Genomic DNA, 24,003 nt, shown 5'->3' on the forward strand with positions numbered 1-24,003 from the left:
AAACAAAAAAAACCACTCTTGTATTCGTAAGGATGCATAGTAGCCTTCAAAGAGCACTCTTTGGCCTTGAGAAAAGCCCCTTTCTCATCAACATCTCGACTTCGCTCGTTGTTTGAGGTAAGTATAAAGGAGATCAGACTGGCTCCGGTCATTGATAGGCCGGCCTTCTCCTTATTCATTGGATAGGGCGCGGGGGAAAGTCAAGTCAAGCACTAGTTAGTTGGGGTGGGACGCACCAAAGCAGCGTTCGTTGCACTAGCGCCTTATCTTTTGAAGCTAAACAGAGGCTCGAAAGACGGAGTACGTCCGAAGTCGTTGGCTGCCTTTTTGTAGTGCGCAAGTCAGAGTGAACTTCTTCTTCTGTTCTGCGAATCTACTAACGAGAACTGCCGTACAGTCCTATCTTTTTTTAAGAAAGATCGTAGATGAACGTTTCGTTTCGTTACCTAAGTAGTTGAGCAATTCATTCCAAGGTAAACAAAGAGGTATTTCCTTTTCTCGTTCAGTCCTTCTCTCCTTCCATCCCAGTAGGCCTATTCATGCTTTTTTGCTATCCATCTTGATCAAATAGAAGAAGGGGAAATTCAGACTAGGCAAAACACCTCAAAAAGTGAAAAAAAGATAAAACAACTTTCTTATTGTCAAGTAGTAAACCATAGTTCTCATCCTAGGAAACCATATCGATCATCGGTTCAGAGCTCCCAACTACGAAGCTCTTTTCTAGAGCGAGTCAACAATTCGTGGATCCATGGTTTGGATGAAGCTATGTACCCGGGTAGAGATGATTTGTCTCAAAGATGTTCCGCTCATCCAAGAATCTGAAACTTCATCTACATAAACTCATAAATAGCCCTTTCCTTTCTTTTCTTGACTTAAAAAGGTAATCAATCCTTTCTTTTCATCTTTTATCAAGTCTTCCTCTTCCTGATTGAGTCAATCAGGGATAGAAATTCGGATCAACTATGAGGAGTAGGGCTGCTGGGCAAGTGAATGAACTCTGTCCTAGGCATTTCCAATAAGTTCAGTGAAGTGAGGGCGAAGCCTTTTTTGAGAGGGAAAATACACTCCCAATGATATTCCATAATGGAAGGAATGAGTGGAAGATTTACTGGAAGAAAAAAATACGATACTTTTCTAGTCGTAGGTAGGGCTACCTATCTAGTTTCGTGCTTCGGGCGTACCAGATTCAATAGGCTAGGTTATAGCTGACAGATTTCTTTAAGAACTAGCCGCCTATAAGCCTCGCTAGTAGTATTCCTGCCCAGTGCCGGAGTAGTGACTCACAAGGTAAGTTCTCCTCGATGCATTTCCAACACTCTCTTTTTCTACGTACACTTTTGATTCCTCAGTAGGTAGGGACAACGTTCGAGATCTCATCCGACCGTCTATTTCTCACTGATTGGGAGATTGGATTGGAATCCGAGGAGAACTGATTGGATGTCATGGAACGAATGGGGCACTACGTTGGTTACCCACTGCTAGCCTAGCGGAGATTTCTCTATTTGTTGAAAGTGGAAAGGAGTCATATTTGAATCGGAAAGTTGGGCTCGTTCACTCACACCTTTCTTTGATTATCGATGACTTGGCTTCTTGCTCAAGTAAGCACCCGGCATACCAATTCATTATCCTTGGGGCTCGGCTCGCTCCTTCCTATCTACGTTATTCTTTCTTTGTTACTCTCGTAATGACGTTCCGAAAGAAATCAAGGTTACCAGGTCACAGCTCTGATTCTTCTTCCCTTATAGAACCTTCCCGCAAGAAATCAGTGGAAGTGGGTCCGCCCCTACAACTCATCAAATCTGCCTTCTTTTCTGTTCTGCGCTGTACATATTCTCAAGTTATGAGAAAGAATGGATTTGAATGCAATTTTGAATTAACAAAATAAACGAATGAAGAATATTTTTACCTCTTATCTGATAAGCAATCAAAGCATTTGAACTGCTCAATGAACAATAAAGAAAGAGCTAAGGTAAAAAAGTATATGTGTTACTAATAGTAAACCCATTTTATTTTGAGTTTGCTTTCAGCTGAACATGTTATAACTACAAATGAGGTGAGGCTTGATTAGGTGGCTTTGCAAGAACTAAGGGAGGAACACAAGTTATGTACTTTAGGCTAAACATATGAATTTAGAAGATCAACTTTTCCAATTGGACATAAACAAAAGCAACCAATAATATATATATATATATATATATAAACTTCCATAATATTTTCTCTATGGTGAAGTAATTTCATCGATAACCACTAAACGATTAAGTAGCGATGTATGCAAAGCTAGACAACGAACATTTCATAATACACTCGTTCTGCATATCTTTAGGATAAAAGAAAAAACTGCGAAAAAATCCGTTTTCCTAAATAAAAAGATCAAGAAATCTATTTTGTATGGTTCTTATTTCGTTGAAAACGTTTCCATGAGACTTTCTTTCATTGAAGAAGTCCATGACTTGTTCTAGGTGATATGAGGTTGAACAGGCTTTAGAAAAAATGCAAAGAAGGGTACATGAGGGTGGAATAAAAATCAAAAAGATGACCCCTTCTTTCTTCCTGAGCATTACCGATAAATATTAATTCTTTATACGTTAGGTTGGGTTTCAGATGTATATCATTTATTATATGAAACCAAAAAGAAGAAATGACAAGAAAGTTGTATATAGATGGAGGAATAAATTATGATGTGGAAAACAAGGCAGGGGTTCAAATCCTGTCATCCCTACCTATTACTTCTCCTATGGGCAGTAACGAGGGATCAATTGAGATCGATTCAAATTGGACAAAATTCAGAGTTTCATTTTTCTATATGCATGCGGTACAAAAATCATCCTTTTCTTTACTGCTTTATCTCCCGGAAAGAGCTCTTAGTTCAGTTCGGTAGAACGTGTGTCTCCAAAACCCAATGTCATAGGTTCAAATCCTACAGAGCGTGATTCTGTTCTTGTTATGTCGAATCCAAAAAAAAGAACTTATATAAATATAAGAAAATGAGACAGTAATGAGGTCCATATCGTCATCGTAATAAAAAGAAAGATCTGCAAGCATTGTTTATGGGAGTCGGGGCTTTCTGATTTGAAGTTGCTGGAAAAGAAAGGACTCAGCTTCCGCAAAAGTGATCGATGGAGAAGCTCAAAAGTCTCAATCCACCACTAGCTATCATTCAAGTTTGCACTTTTCGAGCTCATCCTTACCTTTGCGCTTTAGCTGCTTGTTCCCACTTACCCATTTCATTTTCTTAGCTGGATCCTTCAGAAAGTATCTCTTATCGCTTGTCCAGAGCCTGGATGTCAACCTTAGCCAGAGCCTGTATCTCATCAGTCTCCATCTGAGCCTCAATCGTGAACTGAAGATGACGCGCGGTCAGTGAGGAATGAATTCGAAAACCCGTACTTGGAGCATTATTGCACTTGGGATAAAGTAGATGTCGAAACAGCTTCTTCTTCAAGTTCGCTATCATGAGGGATGTCTATGATAATATGCTCACTGCATATGAGTTAGTTCATTCCATGAGGTCGAGGAAAGGTTGAAACCATTTTAGAGCTAGGCGGGGTCTCTCAGATGCAGACTAACCCATTTCGACGTGAAGCATCGCATCGGCTTGTGATCCTAAATCTAGTGATTGATTATTGACTTGTCAAGGGCAGGTTGGTGTCTTAATGTGGAGGAATTCTGTACCTAAGATAAGAAGTTTCATTTCATGCCTACCGTAGTCCCTATTTTATTGGGCATAGTCCCCCTTACCTACTCCCGAGAGTAGAAAATCAACATTTATGTCGTTCTTAATAAGAAAGAGATGCTCGGGTAGCAAAGTTGCCTACCATTAGGTATTGTTTGAGCCCATAACTTCCATTAGGAGAGGCATCCTCGCTCAGTTTCAACTGGTGGTTACTTAAGTTTATTTTCTCTGCCGGATTGCGTTTCAAATTCAGACTTGTCTTTGTTAAACAACGCTTTCGGGTTGCCTAGACCAGAGAATTCAAGAAATAGAGACGCGCATTGCCTAATTGGTAGTTTATTTCCCACCATAGCTTTACTCAAGTGGAAATCCTTTGAATCGAACAAAAAGTTCGTAACCACTAGGCTGCATCGTCCCCTTCGACCAGAATCATCTAGATTACAGATTTCAGAACTGCATTTTGCAAGAAGAGAGTGCCTCCCATTCTCTGGAGTAACGATAATAATAACACTCCACGTCGCCTTCAGGCTTGGATCCATGCCTTGCATCTTCTTCTTTCTCAGAAAAGAACTCAGATCGTTCAGATTCTTTGCCAGGAGAGTCCCCGGCTTTCGAGCCCTACTCGTGGGAGTTGCTTTATCCATCATTGCTATTGGCATCTTGGCGTTAAACAATTCGTTTATATAAACACTTTTTACATAGTAGAATCCTTCTCAGGTTGATTTGTGTGCCACTCGTCATCAGACAGTGAAACGTCCGGTCTAGCCCTTAGCTGAGGGATCTTCACTCCTGTCCTGCTATCCATATCCGTGCCCACCCGAACCATGGGAAAGAAAGTTTGTCATAAATTACTTGTACTTGAGGGCAATGATAAAGTGAAGAAAATTATAGAAACAATGAAATGAAGCTATGGCTCGAACTATTGGAGAAGCCACCATAGAATATATCCATGAGCTTCTCAAGCACTTCTTATTCCAATTACTTTGTGACGATTTCAAGGAAAAGTGAATGATTTCAATCAAGAAAAGAATCATATGCTCGATCCGTCGTAACAAGAGGGATAAGAAAGTCTCAACTCCAAACGCGGGAGCATTTACTATTTGGAAGTGTGCGAACGTAGCTGGTGGATTGGGGAAACAGGAAATCCTTGTGGTAATGCCGTGGAAATGCTACTTGTTGAATATCAAAAATATAGGATATCTAAAGGTGATGCGAGCGCTAGCTCATCTTAGAAGTGAGGTGAAAGATTTCTTTGATTTCGCGATCGATCCTATTTTGCTGGTGAGAAAGCAGAAAGGATTGGAAAAAGTACCAACTTCTTGTAATTCTGTATGCCAGCTCCTATCATATGTGCTAAGAGGGCGTTAAGCGGCCTGGGACTCTTATTTATGATCTTGTTTAGGATTGGAAGAGCGGAAAAGCTAAGGTACATCAGCATGGGTTCTATTCTCGTCTTTCAAGTACCTACCCTGGTATCACCTATGTAGATTGGTGGGGCTTTAGGACGGACTCCAAAGTTGACTGTTGAATCTCAGTATGTATGGCCAAGGCTCACTCATTCAACCCGCGAGAAAAGCGAGTCTTGAACGAAGGAAGAATAGTTGCAGGATCCTGGGTTCGGTATGATCGTTCTTCCAATTCATACTAGCTACGATCTTTCCCTGCTTAGAGGATCCAGCAGTAAGGGACCTACCTAGGCCAGTAAAGAACCCACCTATGGCTGGCTCCTCGGACAGCTTTCGGAGCTTCTGCTTCACCGGTGTAACACAAGTGGTTCCTGGGCTTTAACTAACTAAGTGCTGGCAGTGATTTTAGGTTGGTTTCATGGTTTCTTCATTCTTGTAGCCTGTGTTGCATGTGTTTGCAGTAGCTTTGCAGATTCAGGACTATTGGCAACAGCCGTTGACCGTCTATCTTCTTCCCAGTTCCTAGATACAAGATTCTAGGCTTTGAGCAATGCAAAATGCTTGATAGCCAGGAAGGCATTTCACTGGGGTTCCTTTGGTGGAACTAATTCTTTCTCTCTTTTCTTCATATCATAATTGAATTGATACCTGAATTCAAAGAAGAAATCAAGAGACAACGTTCCTGTTCCAGTTGGGGTCCAAAGATACTCTAAAATACTCATCAGGTTCGATACGATATTAATAGTGCTTAGCACTAACTTCCTTCGACCGGACACCACCACTGGCTTGTACTTAAGAATGGGTCTTGGCTGAAGGTATCGATATCCGGTGCGAATCAACTTGACACCATGGTTACGGTGAGGAAGGATCAAGTTTTATGCTCGCGCTTAGTGGGAAACCATACAATTATCAACTCTGCCTCCGTTCCCCCTCTTTACCCCTATCTGAGCCCAATCGCGAAACCCACTCCTCAAATGATGGATTAGGTGAAATGAAACATGTACACGTCGTTCTTCAAATCCTTAGAAATCATATTAGAGTCTTGCTAGATCCATTAACACAAACAAGTGCAAGCGTTGGTACCTTCAGAGGTATGCCACAGGGCTCACTACTCGGATTAACACTTTCCAAACTAAATAGCTGGGCATCGACAGCGACAATCAGCGGATGAAGGAGTGGATGAAAAGGGTACCTGAGTGCTTGCATGCCTGGATCAGCCCAATCCCTATTAGTGAGTGATCAAGCAAGGTCAAAAAGAAGAGCAAGCCCACGGCTAGGCATAGTATCAAGAGATTGCTCGCCCGTCGCATGCCTAATGAATCCAGAGAAACAAGAAAAGCATGACCAATTGAAGGGGTCGACTGCCCAAGGAGACTAAAATAACTATTAAGTAAGGAAGGAGGGGATTTAGTCACACCCACACCTAGCCCTTGGATGAAGTAGGGCAGCAGCTAATGGGTCAAGTTTTGATATTGGTTCCTCAAAACAGCCTTTTGACTCTATGGGACATTTATGGAATTTCTTCCATCGGCAAGAGTACCTTTGTTTCTCAACTTTAATGATTTTTGAGTCTCTTGATACTAACTAATTAGTTAGGGGAGGTGCTTACTTTTGTAGTTAAGGATCCAAAGAAACAGGTCTGGGGTATCACAAGATGAAAGCGGAATGCCTGAAGCATAGAGAAGTGAAGTGCAGTATGAATAAGGAATGGTGGCACACTGGCGAATGCAAACTCTCAGCTGATAGGGAAGAGGGGGGCGGCTAGCTAGGGCTTACCTCTGACTCCCTTTTACTCCAGCATCTCAAATAATACTATAAAATATGTGCTTGTAATAAACAGAAGCTAAAGGAAGAAAAGAAACAAAACTAATCCACTTGTTTCTTGGGATCGATAAATGGCTTTTTTTCATTTGGGACTGCCCTCTTCCAAGAGTTCATCCACGAAAGGAATGGGATATTTTTATTAATGGTAAGGCTATTTAGTTTCCTGTAGTCTATACACAATCACCAAATCCCACCCATCCTACCTACAGGTACAGGACTTGAAAAGGGCAAAGGGCTTGAGCTTGGCCTAATCACAGCAGCTGCTAACATTTCATCGACCAACTTTTCAATGGCTGCCTTTTGATCGTGCGAGTATCTATACGGCCTGAGATTAATCGGCTCAGCTCCCTCCAGAAGAGGTATTACATGATCATGGGTCTGGTGGTAACTCTTTTGGCTCATTGAAAATGTCAGAGTCTCGGGTAAGTAACTTATTCATACTGTTAGGTATTCTGGTTTCTTTGCTGGTGGCATTCACTGGAAAAGCTTGCACGAGCATACAAATCTCTCCTTGTTGTAACTGCACCCTTCCTCTTTCTACTGACCTCCTTGTCTGATCCTGAATTCCCTTTCAAACTACTTTCTTTCCTTCCTTGACCAATGTTATGGATGGTGCACTGGTTGAGAAAATAATTGGCCCTTCCTTCTTATAGCAACAAAATCCAATCTCCCCCTCATACGAACCTACCTCCATGACTTTCATGTCAAACTGAAACTCCTTCCCTTGCATTACCCATAGCATGCCATCACATTTGTGCTCACAATACATCTTAGCGCCATTTGCTACTGTGATTTCCATAGGTTTATACGGAGTTGAGTCGTAACCAGCCCGCTTCACAATCTTTGGGGTCTACAAAACAGTGCGTGCTGCCACTATCAACCAAGGCAATCACTGGCACTCCGTTTACCTGGTATCTCTGTCCAGACTGAGACTTGCGACACAGCAACAATATTATTCAAATAACATGTCATTCAAACGCAACACGCCTTGTTAATTGCTCGTCACGTAAGTGAATTTACGAATAGCGAGCCCAGGTGCCCAACAAGTGAACTATTTCCTCCTCCAGGATTGTTGCTTTCCTTCTATAGCCTCACGCATGAAAAACGTGTGCCTTATAGACCGCTAGGCCACAAATACATAGCATAGATAACAAGGGTTTCGCCAAAGTAGACGCTCAAGCGAAACATTCCACTTATCGAAGAAGGGATACAGGTATTTCAAGTTCAAGAAGTAGGCATTGATCCAAAAGAATGTAGTGAAAATCTAGGCTAGGAGGAATGCGTCAGAGCCGAGGTCAGGCAAAAGGTTGCTGGATCTTTATGTTGGCCAGAAGTTATTTCTTTTCAATGAGGTTCAATGTTCTCTAGATTGCTTAGAAGTAGCCTGCCTTACTCGAGCCAACTAGGATCAGAAGGTGTTGATAGGGCTAGACTTTCTCTCATGGGCGTGACCATATTAAATAAAGGGTCTTTTCATCGCTTTGGCCTGGAGCCGAGTAAGTAAGGACTTTGCCAGGTTTGAACTCCAAAGTCATTTACGCCCAGTATTTCCTTTGATTCTTATAGCCTTCGTGTCAAGGAGTGATGCGAGCGGTCCAATTGCACATCAATAGCAGCTGCTTTTATCTCCGCATTCACTAAACGAAATGCTGAACCCATGTTGGTAATTCCCTCTGTGCTCTACTGTCTTGAACTATTTTCTTTAGTTGACATGGAGGCTTTAGTGCCACGTTCAAGCTAAAAGCTGTGAAAGCAAGTCAAGCAGTGCCAGATGATGATAAAATAGCGGCGCATCCTTCTTTTGAAAAGTGACCAAACGGGACTTTTCAGCATAGTATCAGATGCCTTATTTTGTTAGTTAGGATCTCCTTCTCACTCCAAAGTATGGTTGGTGTATACTCGGCCTTTCCCACTGTAGTTTGGAGCTCACCCTTTATTTACACCGACCCAATCTACAATCAACAAAATGTAATTTTATAAGAAAGAAATCAAGCGAAAGCTAACTGTCAGCTATAAATAAATGCTTTTGCTTTCTATCTAGCAGCTGATGCTTTATGTAGTAAAGAAGGAAATTCTTGGAGTTAGCACGGTACTGAGGTCTCTGGAGCGAGTGACGGATTATATCTTTTGGAACATTAGAGGTTGTGGACAGCACTCATAGCTCCTCTATTTCTCAAGGATCTATGCTTCCTGTTTGCACTCTTTCTAGGGCCAATGCGATAGAGAAGCAGGCAGTGAACGGATTCATCCTGCAAAAGTGGCCATACTAAGAGCTCTGGCTTGTCCTTGCTTCATGAGGTACATACTTCTTCCGGTCTACTCTGTTGCCGAGCTTCCATTCTCGGACACCTACATTCCCAAGAGGCTAGGGCAGGGCAAATACATGAAGTCGGAATGATTCCCACACCTGGATTGAATGCTCCGCCAAAGTAAACCTAAACAATTAATTGAAGGAAGTGTAGCCCGGCATCGATTTCATGTGTCGGTTGCCCAACCCAATAAGTAGTAGTTTTTGAATGATTCGCGTTAGCCGGGAGTTAGAGATGTACTTTCTATTTCAATGAAGTAACCAACCAAAAGAGAGTGCTAAAGGTGTCATTCAGAAGTGAGTGAAGGGGCGCAGAAAAAAGCTGGTGAGCAAAGAAAGCTAAAATTGTTAATTAAATGGGCCTTGTTAATGAAGTATTTCGTTACCTTCCTTTATTCTGATTTTGACCATTTAGTTGAACTGACTCTGTTAATTCGCTTTCACGGTAATTGGATTGCGATTTCGTCTGGATTCAATCTCAATGACTGCTAGGATTTCTTTCTACTTCTATTTGTGGCATATAGAATTTTACGATAGATGAAGCGGAAGAAGGAACAAGGCTTGAAGGCGGATTAGCAAGGGAATGAATCTGATGAAGCTGTTCCTCCGCTAGAATAAGGGGGGCATGATCGCTGATTTGACCGGGCAGACCAGATGAGCGAGATTGATTGAAAGCGCTGTGCCAACTTGCGTACAAGATTTTTAGACTCTAGTAAATCCTCTTCACAAGTTATTTCGTACAGGCTATTCAAGGTCTATTGGCTTTATTGCTTATGTGGTACTTCGACCGCGAAGCCTCGCTTATGCACCGAGAAAGATCGTAGATAGGAAAGATCTGTTATGCACCAACGACGGCCCCTTCTCTTTACCTTTATCGTCTCATACCTCAGTCCATTGCTGGCTTGAATGCTGTCTCTCTTCTTCTTTGCCCGCGAGAGTGAATAAGAGGACGACCCACCGGGGGGAGGATGGAATGAGTCGGCAAGGGGATCAACCATCTTCTTTCAGTAAAGGCCCACACATTATCCTTAATATTGGGATAAAAGGACTCTGAAGAAGGAAACTCTCTTCCCGTCTTGCGTAACTGACCACTGCAAATCAAGTCGAAAGTGCTTATATGATTAACACGTTTTTGTCTCAATGACAGGCCGCTTGAACATTGTCTGATTTTTTTTTAAGAGACTCGATCTTATGTATCTACTTATTGTCTTTTTGCCTTTGCTCGGTAGTTCCGTAGCCGGTTTTTTCGGACGTTTTCTAGGATCTGAAGGAACCGCTATAATGACCACCACGTGCGTTTCATTTTCTTCGATCTTATCTTTTCTTGCTTTTTATGAAGTCGCACTGGGAGCTAGTGCTTGCTATCTCAGAATAGCTCCATGGATCTCATCGGAAATGTTTGATGCTTCTTGGGGCTTCTTTGGCGACCGTGAAGTCACCGGATGAATTGCCGAGTAGATAGATCAGATCCGGACGCTGCAGTTGTTCCGCGGTGATACGGACTCGACCCGCTCCTACCCACCCTGGGGTATCATAGCATGTCGGGAATCGAGGGGGGACATACTGGACGTAACTACTCCCGTCGGTTGGGGGCTCTGCCGCCCTGCCTTTCGATCGATACACAGTTGAGGAGGCCGATCACGAACGTGACAGGTGTGGGAGCGATCCTGGGAAGGCAAGGCTAAGACGGCGCCTTGCATATGGGTAGCAAGAGGGCGCTTATGCCCCGACGGTGGGGCCTTATGGGGAAGGGCCCAGCCCAATAGGGACAGCACACCCCCCACTTTAAGCCGCATCTCTGTATCGACTGAATAACTCTATCTAAGGGTGACGTCGGTGGAACCGGTGAACCACGCGAGCTGGTTAGATGCATGGGGCAGAGGGCTCGTAGTACCCCCCTTTTCTTGATCCAGCCTTTTCTTCGCTTCGGTAGTTAATCACCTAAAATCCAAGGGAGGCTGGCCTGCACGCCATACCTATACCCATACAGTGCCAGGCAGGCGGTGGACTCATTTTTGGATTAGGGAAGGGAAGAAGGGGCCTAAGCACGGCAGATGCCGTACACTTGAGTGGCAAAGGAAAGCGAGACCGTACTTCTTTTGCCAGGCCTGTTCTGACATAAGGTTCCCGCAGAAGATCAAGTTGGTGAGCCGTGTGATGGGAAACCTTCCCGCACGGTTCGGAGAGCACTGAAGACGAATGAGAGGTTCACCACCACATCATTGCAAGGGGAGCTCGCTCGATTCGCAGATTGGCCTGACTCGTAATTCACTTTTGACTCTGTGTTCGATAGCCTGACCATAGTGATGTTAATTGTGGTTACATTCATAAGTAGCTTGGTCCATCTTTATTCCATTTCATATATGTCTGAGGATCCGCATAGCCCTCGATTTATGTGTTATTTATCCATTTTTACTTTTTTTATGCTAATGTTGGTGACTGGAGATAACTTTCTTCAATTATTCCTGGGATGGGAGGGAGTAGGTCTTGCTTCATATTTGTTAATTCATTTCTGTTTACACGACTTCAGGCGGATAAAGCTGCTATAAAAGCTATGCTTGTCAATCGAGTAGGTGATTTTGGATTAGCTCTTGGGATTTTTGGTTGTTTTACTCTCTTTCAAACAGTAGACTTTTCAACCATTTTTGCTTGTGCTAGTGCTCCAGAAATGAATGGATTTTTTGCAATATGAGATTGAATGCATAACTCTGATTTGTATTTTACTTTTTATTGGTGCTGTTGGGAAATCTGCACAGATAGGATTGCATACTTGGTTACCCGATGCAATGGAGGGTCCCACTCCAGTATCTGCTTTGATTCATGCAGCTACTATGGTCACTGCTGGCGTTTTCATGATAGCAAGGTGCTCCCCTTTATTTGAATACTCACCTACGGCTTTGATTGTTATTACTTTTGCAGGAGCTATGACGTCATTCCTTGCGGCAACCACTGGAATATTACAGAACGATCTAAAGAGGGTCATAGCTTATTCAACTTGCAGTCAATTAGGCTATATGATCTTTGCTTGCGGCATCTCTAACTATTCGGTTAGCGTCTTTCACTTAATGAATCACGCGTTTTTCAAAGCATTACTCTTCCTGAGTGCGGGTTCGGTGATTCATGCCATGTCGGAATGAGCAAGATATGCGGAAGATGGGGGGCTTGCCTCCTCCTTTCCTGCACTGCTTAAAGATAGGTTCCATTCGGAACCTTTGTTTAAGCAGTGCAGGAAATTGTCGGTCCTAAAAACAATGTGTCCCCATGATCAATTTACATCACGATATCTTTTTCTTCTGGTTATGCGTTTTCCTCTTCACTTTTCTTTTTATTTATTTGAAGGAATCGTCCGGGCAGAAACGGGGATAGTGATTGATGGCATAGAGTTTTGATAGAAAACTCGTATCAAAATCATACCAAAAGAAAGTCTCGATTCGAGGAACGGAATACAGGTCCATGATAGAACACATACCGGTAAGAGAAAGGAAAGTAAGCATAGTCTTCATTGAATCGGAAGAACAATTTGATTTTCCGTCAACAAAGTAACGCTGTGCAAACTCATCTGATCCCTGTTTGGGACTTCTTCTTCATGTCACGAGCCGGAATCGAACCGGCGCTTTCCAGATGCATGGTCAGGATAGATACCTATCAGATCGCGACTTTTGATTTCGCAGTTCAAGAGGATGGTGGGGGCAACCTCTCTACATCTGCGGGCCGGTAGGCCAGCCAACTAACTCTTCAAATGAAGAACTGATTACTCCACATCTATGAACCTATCACTCCCCGCCCTTGCCCATTATTTCTTTTTGTATCACGCTAGGAATTTGCCTCTTTTTTTGAGGAAAAATATGGAAGTAGAATCTCCTCTCTTTTAGAGGCGTCTTCCAAATCCAATTTAAGATCAATGAGGTCTTTCAGAGAGCCGCTGCTCTTTCCATTAAATTCTAGGATCTCTTCGATCCTATGCGCAAAAGCAAGGTGTGAGCCCGCGACCCCTCGATCGCTCTCAGAGGCAATCGGCCCAAACCGGGTTATGAGCTCAACGAAAAAAAAGTATTTTTAGAAATTGCCTGCAAAACCGCCTTGCGAGCGTTAGCGTCAGCGTCAGCGCCCTCTCCCGATGGATATTTTTTGCGCATCTCCAATAGCGCCTTGGCCCTATTTTCTTCTTCGTCTATTGGGGAAGAAGAAGAGGTGGAGTAGCAGGCGGATCTCATCCCTCCTGCGGACTTCCCCGTACTCAAAGTGACTCTGAGAGATTGCGCTTCTCTACTAATCGCATTCTGTTCAAGAATCACTGTTTTCATGATCGAATGACGAAATAGATATACGAACTGTATAGGATCATTCGCTGGGATGGGATAAGTGATTCTTTTATAGGATTCCCATGGGATCGTAGAATCAACTAAGGATGGAATAGGTATTTGTGATCGATCAGCTTCCAGTATGACCGAAGACTTTCTATCTACATTCAGAATAACCACACAATCAGGTTGTTGGTTCAACGCAAAATTGATCTTCTTCTTTCTTGAACGGAATTTTTTTATTTGCAAAAGATTTGGTCACAAAAACGCCCCGATCTTCCATTGAGAATCATCGAAACAATGAGAATTCACATTTCTTAAATAGCTTCTTAAATAGCTCGCCATTTCTTCCGTTATCTCATAAATAAATAAATGATTGGTCTTTAAAAAGAAGGAACGGCCTTTTTGACGACTGGGAGATCCTATAAAATGAAGAGCGTTTCGTAAACAAATCAGTGTCTTGTCTGAATCGAGAATAGCAATTCCATTTCTTGAACCACGGATATAGACTTTGAAATGGTGATCAGCTACCCGACGGCCGAGATGTGCATTCGTACAAAGTAATTTAGTACAGACTATCGAAAGCATTGTCATTTTGCGATTTGAGTTCCGGAGATACAGGTGGTAAGTTATGGGTAATGCGGGGGAACTTTAAGACGAGATAGAATACCTAATATGGGAGTGGTTTAAGTGAGAGAATAGCTCCCTTACCAAACCAACTGAGCTATTTGCCATGTTTTTGACAAATGACCTAACTTTGATGTGATGTGCCCGGCTAGCCCGGATCATTCTTAGAGCAGTCGAGGTTACCGGAATTACGGCCTTCCATACAAGAACTGGCACTATTGTAACTCGCTATGGGCCTCCTGCCTTCTCGAAAGAAACTGGCTTTTGAAGAACAAAAGGTCCCGATTCAAGATAAATTCATGAGGAAGTGGTATCTCTTTAGGATCCACCCCAGCGTCAAGAAATTGGTTAATTGGTAAAGATACATGAATTTGGTGCCCCACCCAAGAAAGAGAAGATAGGTCTGTTTTCATTCGTGTAGAACTTCTACCTCGTTAACGAACTTACTCAAAGAGTGCTATAGAGCCGAGTCTAAGAAAGCCGCCCTGTTATTATTTTCTTAACCTCAGAAAGTCTCACGCGCGGGGCACCTCACATCGCACTAAATCACTACTATTAGGCCCTTCCTATCATTCCACAATCTGAAGGAAAAAGAGTATCCTATGAAGGAAATCGTATCTGATCTATCACCTTCCTCGTATCGATGCTTGCCACCGCGTCACTAGGTTGTTCTTAGCTCTTGCTTAGCTTAATAGATCACCCAACTGTATTCCGGGATGTGTGCATTCCACAATCCCTTAAGGAAGAGGTTCGCTACAGCCTTGCTTGTTAATGGGTTTCTGACTTCACAGCAGAGTGCTAGATTAGGGATAAGCTGGATACTGACTTCTTTCCAAGAGCTCCATCAACCCTGCTTAGCCATACATCAGCTCTACCATTACTATACGCATTCTACCTACGCTTTTATGGAAAGAAAGAAGAAAGGTTGGATGGTTGATCCACACAAATAAGAGATATGTAGGCCCAACCTTCAATTGCAGAGAATAGCAAGCCCCCTTTGCTGAACAGATGTATAGAGGAAAAGGGTGACCCACATCGCAAGGGCTTTCCGATTGTGTGAATCAGAGCCCAAGAGAAGATCAATTCATTAGGAGACAGGTATCGATGCTTGCCAGTAGGAGAAAGATCACTAGGTTCAGTCTCCGATCTGATCAATAGGGTTCCCTAGGTACATTACGTTTTCTGGAAATCCAGCAGGGATAGTAGCTGGCTTTTCCAGGGCAAAAAAACAAGTTAGGCTATCCGAGATTTGCTCTTTTTTCCAGCTTTTTGGAGTGAAAATAAGGAGGGACTTGTGATTGGTTTTCTATAGGGAAGAGAGATACCAAGCCGGGCAACTTCCCCTACTAACTACTGAACACAAAAGCCAAGGTGACCCAGAACAATTATTTCACTTATTTCTAGTTTAAGAAGGACCTTGTGCACGGTTCACGACTCCCGGTGCTTAGAGATGCGGTTCACTACAGTAGTGGTAAGAAAAGCAAGAAAACAGGTATCAAGAGATGGAAGTGAAAGAAGAACTGTTGATCGACCGGTGGTTTGGGTCTTGCCTTTTAGGATTCGGATTCCTATTGAATTGACTTTGCCTTTGCCGAGGAGCAGAAACCGAGCCCTTTGATTTGATCCAGTGAGTGACGTTACGAGCAGAAGCCTCGACAAGTTGAATCCGGTACCGAAACAAGGATGACATTATTGAATATATTCTTCTTTCCTGTGCTTTGCCTTTCCCATTTTCCGTACCTTTCATAGTAGTTACTCGCCACTAGAAACAGGATTCATGAATTCAAACTAAAAGCAAAGGTATCGCTAATTCCATTTCAGTGGAAATATATGGATGAAAGTTTCTCTCCTACTGATTTCGATTGCACATCTAATGAAAATATATGCACATGAATGTTCAAAAGCAAGGCTATCCCCTTTGACGTTACCGAGGATCTATCTTTGTCCCTTGATTCGAAACCGAGGAAAGCGTGCGCTCGACCTCCTGGAAGGAATGCACTTATTCGCTTCGTAGTCCTCGTATGAATTCGCTATCGCTCCGAATCGTGGGAGCCGTTGAGTTCGGAGATACCGTTGTAGGAAAACAAACAAGTGAAAGAATCCCTCGTTCCCACTCTTCTTCCCCCTCACCTACCCGGTGGGTAAGTAGGGGCCTTGGCATCTCTATTTCCTGAGAAACCTACTAAAACTACTTCGAGAAACCTACCAATTCGAGTTTTCAATACGGAGCCAGAAAGAGGCAATAGTTAGGAGGCATATGCGCCTAGCTTTTTGTCTCTTTTACCGCAGGAAGTTCTCCAAAAGTATGAAAGGCCGGAGGGCTTTGTACCAACCATTCTAGTGTGGTTGGATTCAGTTCAACAGCCCAAGGACTTTCCGCACATTTTTGGTTCTTTCCACTGCTTGAAGTGATTGCGACAACTACGAAGAAACGACGAATCCCAACTACGAATATATATCAATATAGTGGGGCTTCGTTCATAAGATTTATAAACTCGAGAGCCATTTGGCAATTGAGATCATAGAAACTGCACTCGTGCAGCAAAAAGGAAATTTCTGCCAATTCGTCTTCGTCAGAGGAGATAATATCAAAAAAAAGTATGAAAATGAGTGTCAAATCAGGTTCGGTAGATGAAGCGTATAATAAGAGAGGATTGTTATTTTGAAACGGTAACATGGGATGGGGTAGCACAGAAAAGTCAGCTCTGCTCCCAAACAAAAGAGAAAGGGAGACTTAGTTTTAGATCGGCATTGGTTTTTCCAACGAAAAACAAGAACATTCTTTCACGAACAAAATGCTAGTGGATTTGTAACGCATACGATGGATTTCCCATCGATGAAGGCCACACGTCCCTCATAGCCCTTTTAAAGACCAAACCATTTGCACCAAATTCTTGCAAATCCGCCAAAGCCTGACGGCGATATTCGACCCAATGATCCCATTCCACCCCTCCATGCACTGCTTCAGAAAGCGCGTTTATATTAGAGGAAAGGTCGGTTAGCCAATACGGATCGATATCGTCCACGATTTTATTAATCTCGACGCGTATCCTGGAAGCAAGGATTACCCCTGCATTCTGTGGATTGTTCGGATCGATAATAATCTCATCAAGGAGCTTGAGCATCCTATCCCTATGCGCTTCATTGGTGAGAGGATTGACTTTTATTTCGTTCTCAAGCCCTTCTGAGCGAAGAATAGCGGAGAGAAATGGTAACGTAATAAGGGAAAGGGAGCTAGCTGCTTCCATATCGCCCCCAAAAAAGAACCAAAAAGTTCCAGAGGCATCTTCCATTCATTTCGATTTAGGTCTTTCTGCACCATATTTAGATCTTCCCTTTCTACGATCCAGAATTCCCAGCAAATCCTTGACTCCTCGAATACGATGGGATTTCACACGTCTCTACCATGACGAATCAATTGATTTTTTGTAGGCATCCCTCTTTCCTATGTCCTTCCCCCCTTTGCCCTTTCAAAAGTGGTTACTCCCGATCCGAAGCACCCCTTTTCCATTCATAGAGAGATCCAATCGTCAAAATCAATAAAAAGGCCATCATGGACCAAGATCCAAACAGATCAATCTTGTTAGGAGGTACTGCCCAAGGAAAAGAAAAGGTGACTTCCGGATCAGGGATAATAAATAAAATAGGAACCGGATAAAATCGTATATCGAAACGACTTCTGGCATCACCGGAGGGATCGGAACCACATTCGTAGGCCGACAATTTTTCTGGATAGGTCGAACTATTGGAAGCAAATGGAAAAGGAACACCGAGTGGAATCAAAGAAACTAGCGGACTGATCACTAAATAGATACAAATAGGTGCAAATTCCGACATCACCAAAGCCCACTTCGTTCTCTCGCTCTCCTCGCGGCGCTCCTTGCTCGCGGAGCGGCATACCGAAAAAAAGACGCTCAGATGTGGATTCGAACCACTGAAGGATTTCAAGGGCAATGCCCCTTGCTCTTCCCACTGAAACAAGAAAAAAAGGATTTGCAGTCCAGCAAGAAAACGGATGCGCTAACGCGCAACGGCTTTCGCGCTAGTTGCTCAATCCGTTGCTTGTTTTGCTCTAACCAGCTGAGCTACCAGAACCACTTGCCTAAAGTCTCTTTTCTTCATCTATGAGCATCCTACCTGCAGTGGAGGAGCTTGCTCAAGAACCGAGAGCCGGCCAGGGACTGGACGGCCCTCGTTCGGGAAGGTCTTCTTCGCTATAGACGCCACCAAGAACAAGAAAGGGGCGCTCCGCTCCTAGTCACTAAGCAGCTATTCTGTCCGACGGCGGACTCCATCAATCTGAGGTTCTTTCTCTCACGTAATTTCGCCCGCCTGTTCTACTTCCGTGCCGGAGGAAATGGGATTCGAACCCATGATACAATCTTCTTGTATGTCGATTTAGCAAACCAATGCCTTAAGCCACTCAGCCATACCTCCAAGTTGTTGATCGGAATTGGATGTGCCGGGTTGGTTGCCCGAAGATCCACTGCGTAAGCCGTAGCGCGCGTACTCTTCTTTACTGAGCGAGAAAGACTCTATCCAGATCTATGGATCTCCCCAGCGTCCAAGCGAGACCCCATCCAAACCAAATCCGCCACTCGTTGGGCGAGGCCTTGCTTTCTATGAACACCTCACCACTGAATGAGAAACTTAGCCTCCGACCCGACCAAGAGAGAAGACAGGGTCAAGCCGACGCCGCCCTTCCTCACCTGCCTGAATGGAATGAATATCTCCTTCGTCTAGTCGAGAAGGGAAAAAGCCCGGCGGGGAACAGGACCGTGACTCTTCTAAACCATTACATGACGGAGAAGTCCATTCTCGTCATGATCGATCCACGTCCTACCATAGTGCCCGGAGAACCTGCTTCTAGAAGATTCTATAGTGATCCACTGGAATCGGCCTCGGGTGACGCCTCCCTAGTCGTCGAAAGATTTCATCCCTCGCTCGGTCGTTAAGGTGGGGTGAAAACTGCAATTAATGCTCTATCTCCGTCATAGAATATGGGATACTCACTTTCAATGGCCTCGCATCCCCAGAGCCTCAGACTGGCCTGCCCTTCCAATCGGGGTTATAACGGGTCCGGTATCAGCAACACCAGCCAATCGTGTTGGTACGGTGGGTTCCCCATACCCACTATTCGGAAAAAAAGCTTGCCATAGCAGCTCAAACCTCCGATCGGGAAATGGGAGTTCTAACCGGTCCTAACCCCAATTCCAAACAAATTGATTGGACCGAGGTTCGTGCAGGGAGAGAATAGAAACTAATAACGATGGAGCAAGAAAACGGATGCGCTAACGCGCAACGGCTTTCGCGCTAGTTGCTCAATCCGTTGCTTGTTTGGTTCGAGGTTGAGCTCACCCGCCGCCCTACGTCAGTAGTCTTCCTAACTTCTATTCCCTTTTTTTTGCTCTAAGGTAAGGTCCTTCAAGAACAGCATTGCGGTCGCAACGGGGCTCTGGGTGAATATTGTCCGCCCGTATGAGCCGGGCTGTGAATATTTATAGGTCGGGGTCTTTACTGAAAAACCACAATACTACACTACAACAATTTGAAGAAATCCGCAAGTGACTCTAATTTGAATTCACTAGTCGTGTTGAGTTTTTTTTTATTTCAATATAAAAAATCTGCCAATCCCGATATTCCCACATTTCATTCTGGTCCAGTGTCCATTCCTGAATGAAAGAAATGAGCTTTGCCCCTTCACTCACTTCTGAATGACTCCTTTAGCACTCTCTTTTTTATATCAAAAAATAGAAACAGTTTACCTTTACCATACCTTCCAAGCAAGAGTGTTTTATTGCAAGATTAAGTTATTACTGAACAAAGAGAAATTCTCATTATAAAGGATGAGAGAAATTCGGAAGCACTTTTTTCTTATTCTAGCAGACGGAATTGAATTGGTCTAATTTAGGACTTTCCAATCGATTTTTATCTTACCTAATTCTATCTACGCCCAGGGGGTAGGTACGTCGCAAGCTCTGGGCAGCTATCTTATTCCAAAGAATCTCGCTCCCTAAAAGGTTGCCGATACCATACCTCTATTGAACCCTACTGGATCCAATTGTTTAAGTGTTTAGTCGAGAGGAACCACATTGACACCATGCTTGTGCTAAGCCACAGCTCCATCAAACTAATCTGGATTTCTTCTTGTTTACGAATAATGGGGCATCTGCCTAACCCTATCAAACCTCTCTGCAACTACTTCTCTCTGTTCTCAGCAGCCCGAAGGATTTTTCGAGTCTCAAAGTCCTATTAGAACTCCCGCGCTTGCTCCTTTGGAGCCAAATGGATCCGAATTTCGGTAAGATAATACAAGAATCGTATTTGGTTGGGTTCTCACTCTGCTGTTCAGTCTGGCGCGGGTGTGATACCGGTGAAGAAGCGAGTAGTTGACAGTCAGGGAAGTAGATTCCTTTAAGGAGAGAAATTCATTGGTTTAGCCGTTAGGCGGAGCTTCTTTACACGCCGGTAGCGGAACAGCCCAGGCAGCTTAACGTGCTCTTGGCACAAAGGTAATAGAATGGGAGTCTGACGACACCCGGTACTCGGGATCTCCTGCTTGAAGAAGCAAGGAATTTCAATTACTCAGCCGTTGAATAAAATAAACTAGATACCCATGTTTCCAATATTTACTTCTCTTTACTTGCAGGACCTGGCCTAAGCATAAAGTAGATTTGCTGCACAAGCTCAAGTGGAGGAGGAAGCAGGGGTGGCGAACAAAATGTTGGTATGGAAGATCTCTTGCTCCCCCCCTGAAGGGTTCTTAGATTACCAAGTAAGGGAGGGAGGTAGGTACCATGGTTTCATTCTCCCATCGAGAGGTTATGATACTAGCAAGAGTCCTATTCTTCTCCTCTCGATCCTACCTTGGGTTATGTTTGACAGGGATGGTCAGTGAACTTCTATTGGTTTCAAAGGAGGATAGAGATCCATTGGGGAAGGCTCGAAAGGTTATTCGATATCAAAGGTTGACCCTCGACGCGCCGCAGCCACTATTTTGACTCCTTTTATGCAATTATGAACGAAACTTTCTCGATTCCAATGCAACTTATCCTTTTGGAGTTGACGTAACAAACTACGCGAGCCTCCCGATGAAGCCAACAGAAATCCTATCCGAATACTAAAAATAAAAGGCAATTTCATTATGGTGGTATACCAGCCGCCAGTTCTGGAACTTCCAGTTCCAATCGGAGCATATAGATCCGTAAATGGATTTGTATGTATAGCCACTTCAGTCGTGCTCCTCGTTTCTCGAATGGAAAAAAAGTATCTTCTTTCTGGGAACATGCTAAACCAGAAATTCTTATGTTCGTGATTCTTCATCCACCGATGCAGAAAATCTTCCAGTTTTCCATTCTCATATGAGGCAGGAAAGTTTATGGGCAACAGGTCGGCACGAAGTGATTCATCATGTTCAAACATGAACCTTTCGCTCGTTGGGGACGGTTTATAAATCATCAAATTCCCACAAATGGAATGAGAAGTGGGTCCATGTAAATGATCGAGACCTCGCAAACAACAACGTTCCTTCCCCATATGGAGTTCGGGACCCAAGGGCAATCGTTGAGTGAACTGTATCTTATTCGTATTAGTTGACCTAAGCCGCACCATTATTGCAGGGGTGGGGCTCGGCCTCCGAACCGTACGTGGGACGAGTTTCTGCCTCATACAGCTCGGGCCGAAGACCGGGGAAGTTGAGGAGAGATGGGGAGACCCAACTGCTGCCGGTCGGGACGGACAGGAAAGGGGGCGGGGATAAGCTTGTGAAGAAGCAAGCTTATTGCCCCACCCCCCAAAAACAAACCGACCCAGCAAGAAAACGTATGCGCAGGCGCAACAAAGCGCTCATCCCTTGCTTGCTGCTTCGCGTTCTTTCTATTCCATCCCAGTCCATTCCGGGATAGGCGGCTAATATAATATGTGCAGTAGTCGTCGTCTGACCAATCGGCTCGGACACCAGACCACTTGTGCCCGCCCATTCTGTCTCGCCCTAAATGGAATGGCTCTCTTAGTTACGCTGTGCCCCGACCCGAGTCCCCACGTCCGCTTTTATCCGCCCGCAACCCGGCCAACACAACATTAGGGCCGTCCCCCCCATTCTATGCTGACCCAGGCCGGGGCTCGCTTTTTGGGAAGCCCGTTCCCACCGCGCTCACGGCCCGGCTGGCCTGCCAGCGGTAGTGGGAATTCTCCCGTTCCCTGGTCAAAAAAGGGTTGGTTGGATGCGGGATCTACTCCACGAGGAGCGGTACGGACGTAGATGATATCATCACGACCTCTCTTTGCGTACCGCTAGGGATGCTTAACGCCACTTCGCCAACTGGCATTACCTGCGCTTTCGTGTCTCTCAGTGTGGTCAGCACTGGGTGTTTCCGAGCAGCGAGGCTTACACCCATTCGCATTAATTCATCCAAAGTTCCTTACCCTTATGCACGAATTTTGGAATAAGCCATCTTCCTATCAAGGTTAAGGAGTCAATTGAGCATCTGAGTGGCGGGATTGAATACCCGGGTCGAATCAGAGTTCACGCCGCCTGCCCTGAACAAATAGAATAGGAGGCATGGGCCACAGGTCGCACATAAGCCATCGAGTCACACGACAGAAGAACACCCAACATAAAGATGCACACTCCTCCATGTGAAATAGAAAGATTCGTCTTCACTTTTTTGTAATAATCGTGACGAACAGCCATCAGCAGTCGGCTCGTTGGTAAGGTGAGAGCTTCAAGCCCGCTTTCTGGTGGCACACCCCCCAAACAAGCACCACTCGACGAGGGGGTGCGGGGAAAGCTATAGGCCCAAAACCTTCGACCCTTCTTTCTATATGGGGGTGCCCGGGGCACCTCATCTTGTCATTTTGTTGCTTATTCCCCTTAGGCTGAAGTGGTTGTACTTTACTTCGGAGCGCCCGCTCACGCTTCGCTGACCTATCACATGGTAAAGAGAAGAGAGTACAAAAGAATTGTAAATAGAGCAGACCGTAGAAAGATTCTAATATGACAAGTCCGCCATGGATTTGATAATAAGGAAATGGAGAATGGGAACAAAATGAAATAAAGCATTTCTAGTGGATGAGCTTCTCTCCATTTTGTCTGGTAATAGAATAGGGCGGCTTGCTTTGATCAACCCTCCACTTTTAGCTCTGTCCATGGAGCGTATATATTTCCTTAAATGTAGATAGACCAAAAAAGGGAATAAAGGGATAGGAATAGGAATTATAGTACCATTGGAAGAAGAGGCACCAGCGGGAACACCTCTATTGACGAACCATTTCAATGGTACAGGTGTTGCCATGCCACGGGGCACGGCCATGGAAGTAATGAAAAAGAAGAAGTTATGTAGTTGGACCATCTACTCTATCCGTTCAATTTGAGCTTCTCCAGAGAAGATGAGACGCTAAAAATGGAAGTGTTCGCAACGCATACCGAAAAAGGGTACCTATGTTGTCGACCATTAATGACTAGTTCGAAGACCAGGAGCAGGGGCACGTGCCAAGAAAGATTTGTTACTTTCCCTATGGTTTTCGAACGTTTTCAATAAAACCTTCTCGTAGAAGTATTTTCACAAAGTTTTCGGTAATATTAGTAGATGCTATTCGAACCCTTCCTTTTATTAAGATTCGAATTCTTATTCTTATTATTATCTAATTATTCTTTTTTTTCATGTATATGCGTCAGACACAATCTACTAATTGATCTATATTCTGATACCCTACTATATCATAGTCTCTACTACTAGTATTTTTAATACCTCAGGAGCTCATGAGACTCTTTGAGTGAAATTCATAAGTCTCAATTCCCGAGCGATCGCACCAAAAACTCGAGTTCCTTTTGGATTTCCTTCTTGATCAATGACAACCGTCATC

At 44.0% G+C, this 24,003-nt stretch overlaps 1 protein-coding gene and 3 pseudogenes across 1 annotated transcript; 1 reads left to right on the forward strand and 3 right to left on the reverse strand.

Moving 5' to 3' along the window:
* The first annotated feature begins 9,718 nt into the window (after positions 1-9,718).
* Positions 9,719-12,457, forward strand: LOC125532500 (annotated as a pseudogene).
* Positions 12,458-13,009: 552 nt separating this feature from the next.
* LOC125530850 lies at positions 13,010-14,405 on the reverse strand (annotated as a pseudogene).
* Positions 14,406-17,537: 3,132 nt separating this feature from the next.
* On the reverse strand, positions 17,538-18,468 carry LOC125541803 (NADH-ubiquinone oxidoreductase chain 3). The gene has a single exon (XM_048705119.1). The coding sequence runs from the start codon at positions 17,974-17,976 to the stop codon at positions 17,620-17,622; it is 357 nt and encodes a 118-aa protein (XP_048561076.1). The 5' UTR covers positions 17,977-18,468; the 3' UTR covers positions 17,538-17,619.
* A 114-nt stretch (positions 18,469-18,582) lies between these two features.
* Positions 18,583-23,489, reverse strand: LOC125541792 (annotated as a pseudogene).
* Positions 23,490-24,003: the final 514 nt, after the last annotated feature.

This window comes from Triticum urartu, chromosome 1 (genome assembly GCF_003073215.2).
Source record: "Triticum urartu cultivar G1812 chromosome 1, Tu2.1, whole genome shotgun sequence".
NCBI classification, from domain to species: domain Eukaryota; kingdom Viridiplantae; phylum Streptophyta; class Magnoliopsida; order Poales; family Poaceae; genus Triticum; species Triticum urartu.

Excerpts from the sequence above, each read along its gene's own strand:
- LOC125541803 (XM_048705119.1), bottom strand. The coding sequence starts at position 17,976 with ATGTCGGAATTTGCACCTATTTGTATCTATTTAGTGATCAGTCCGCTA.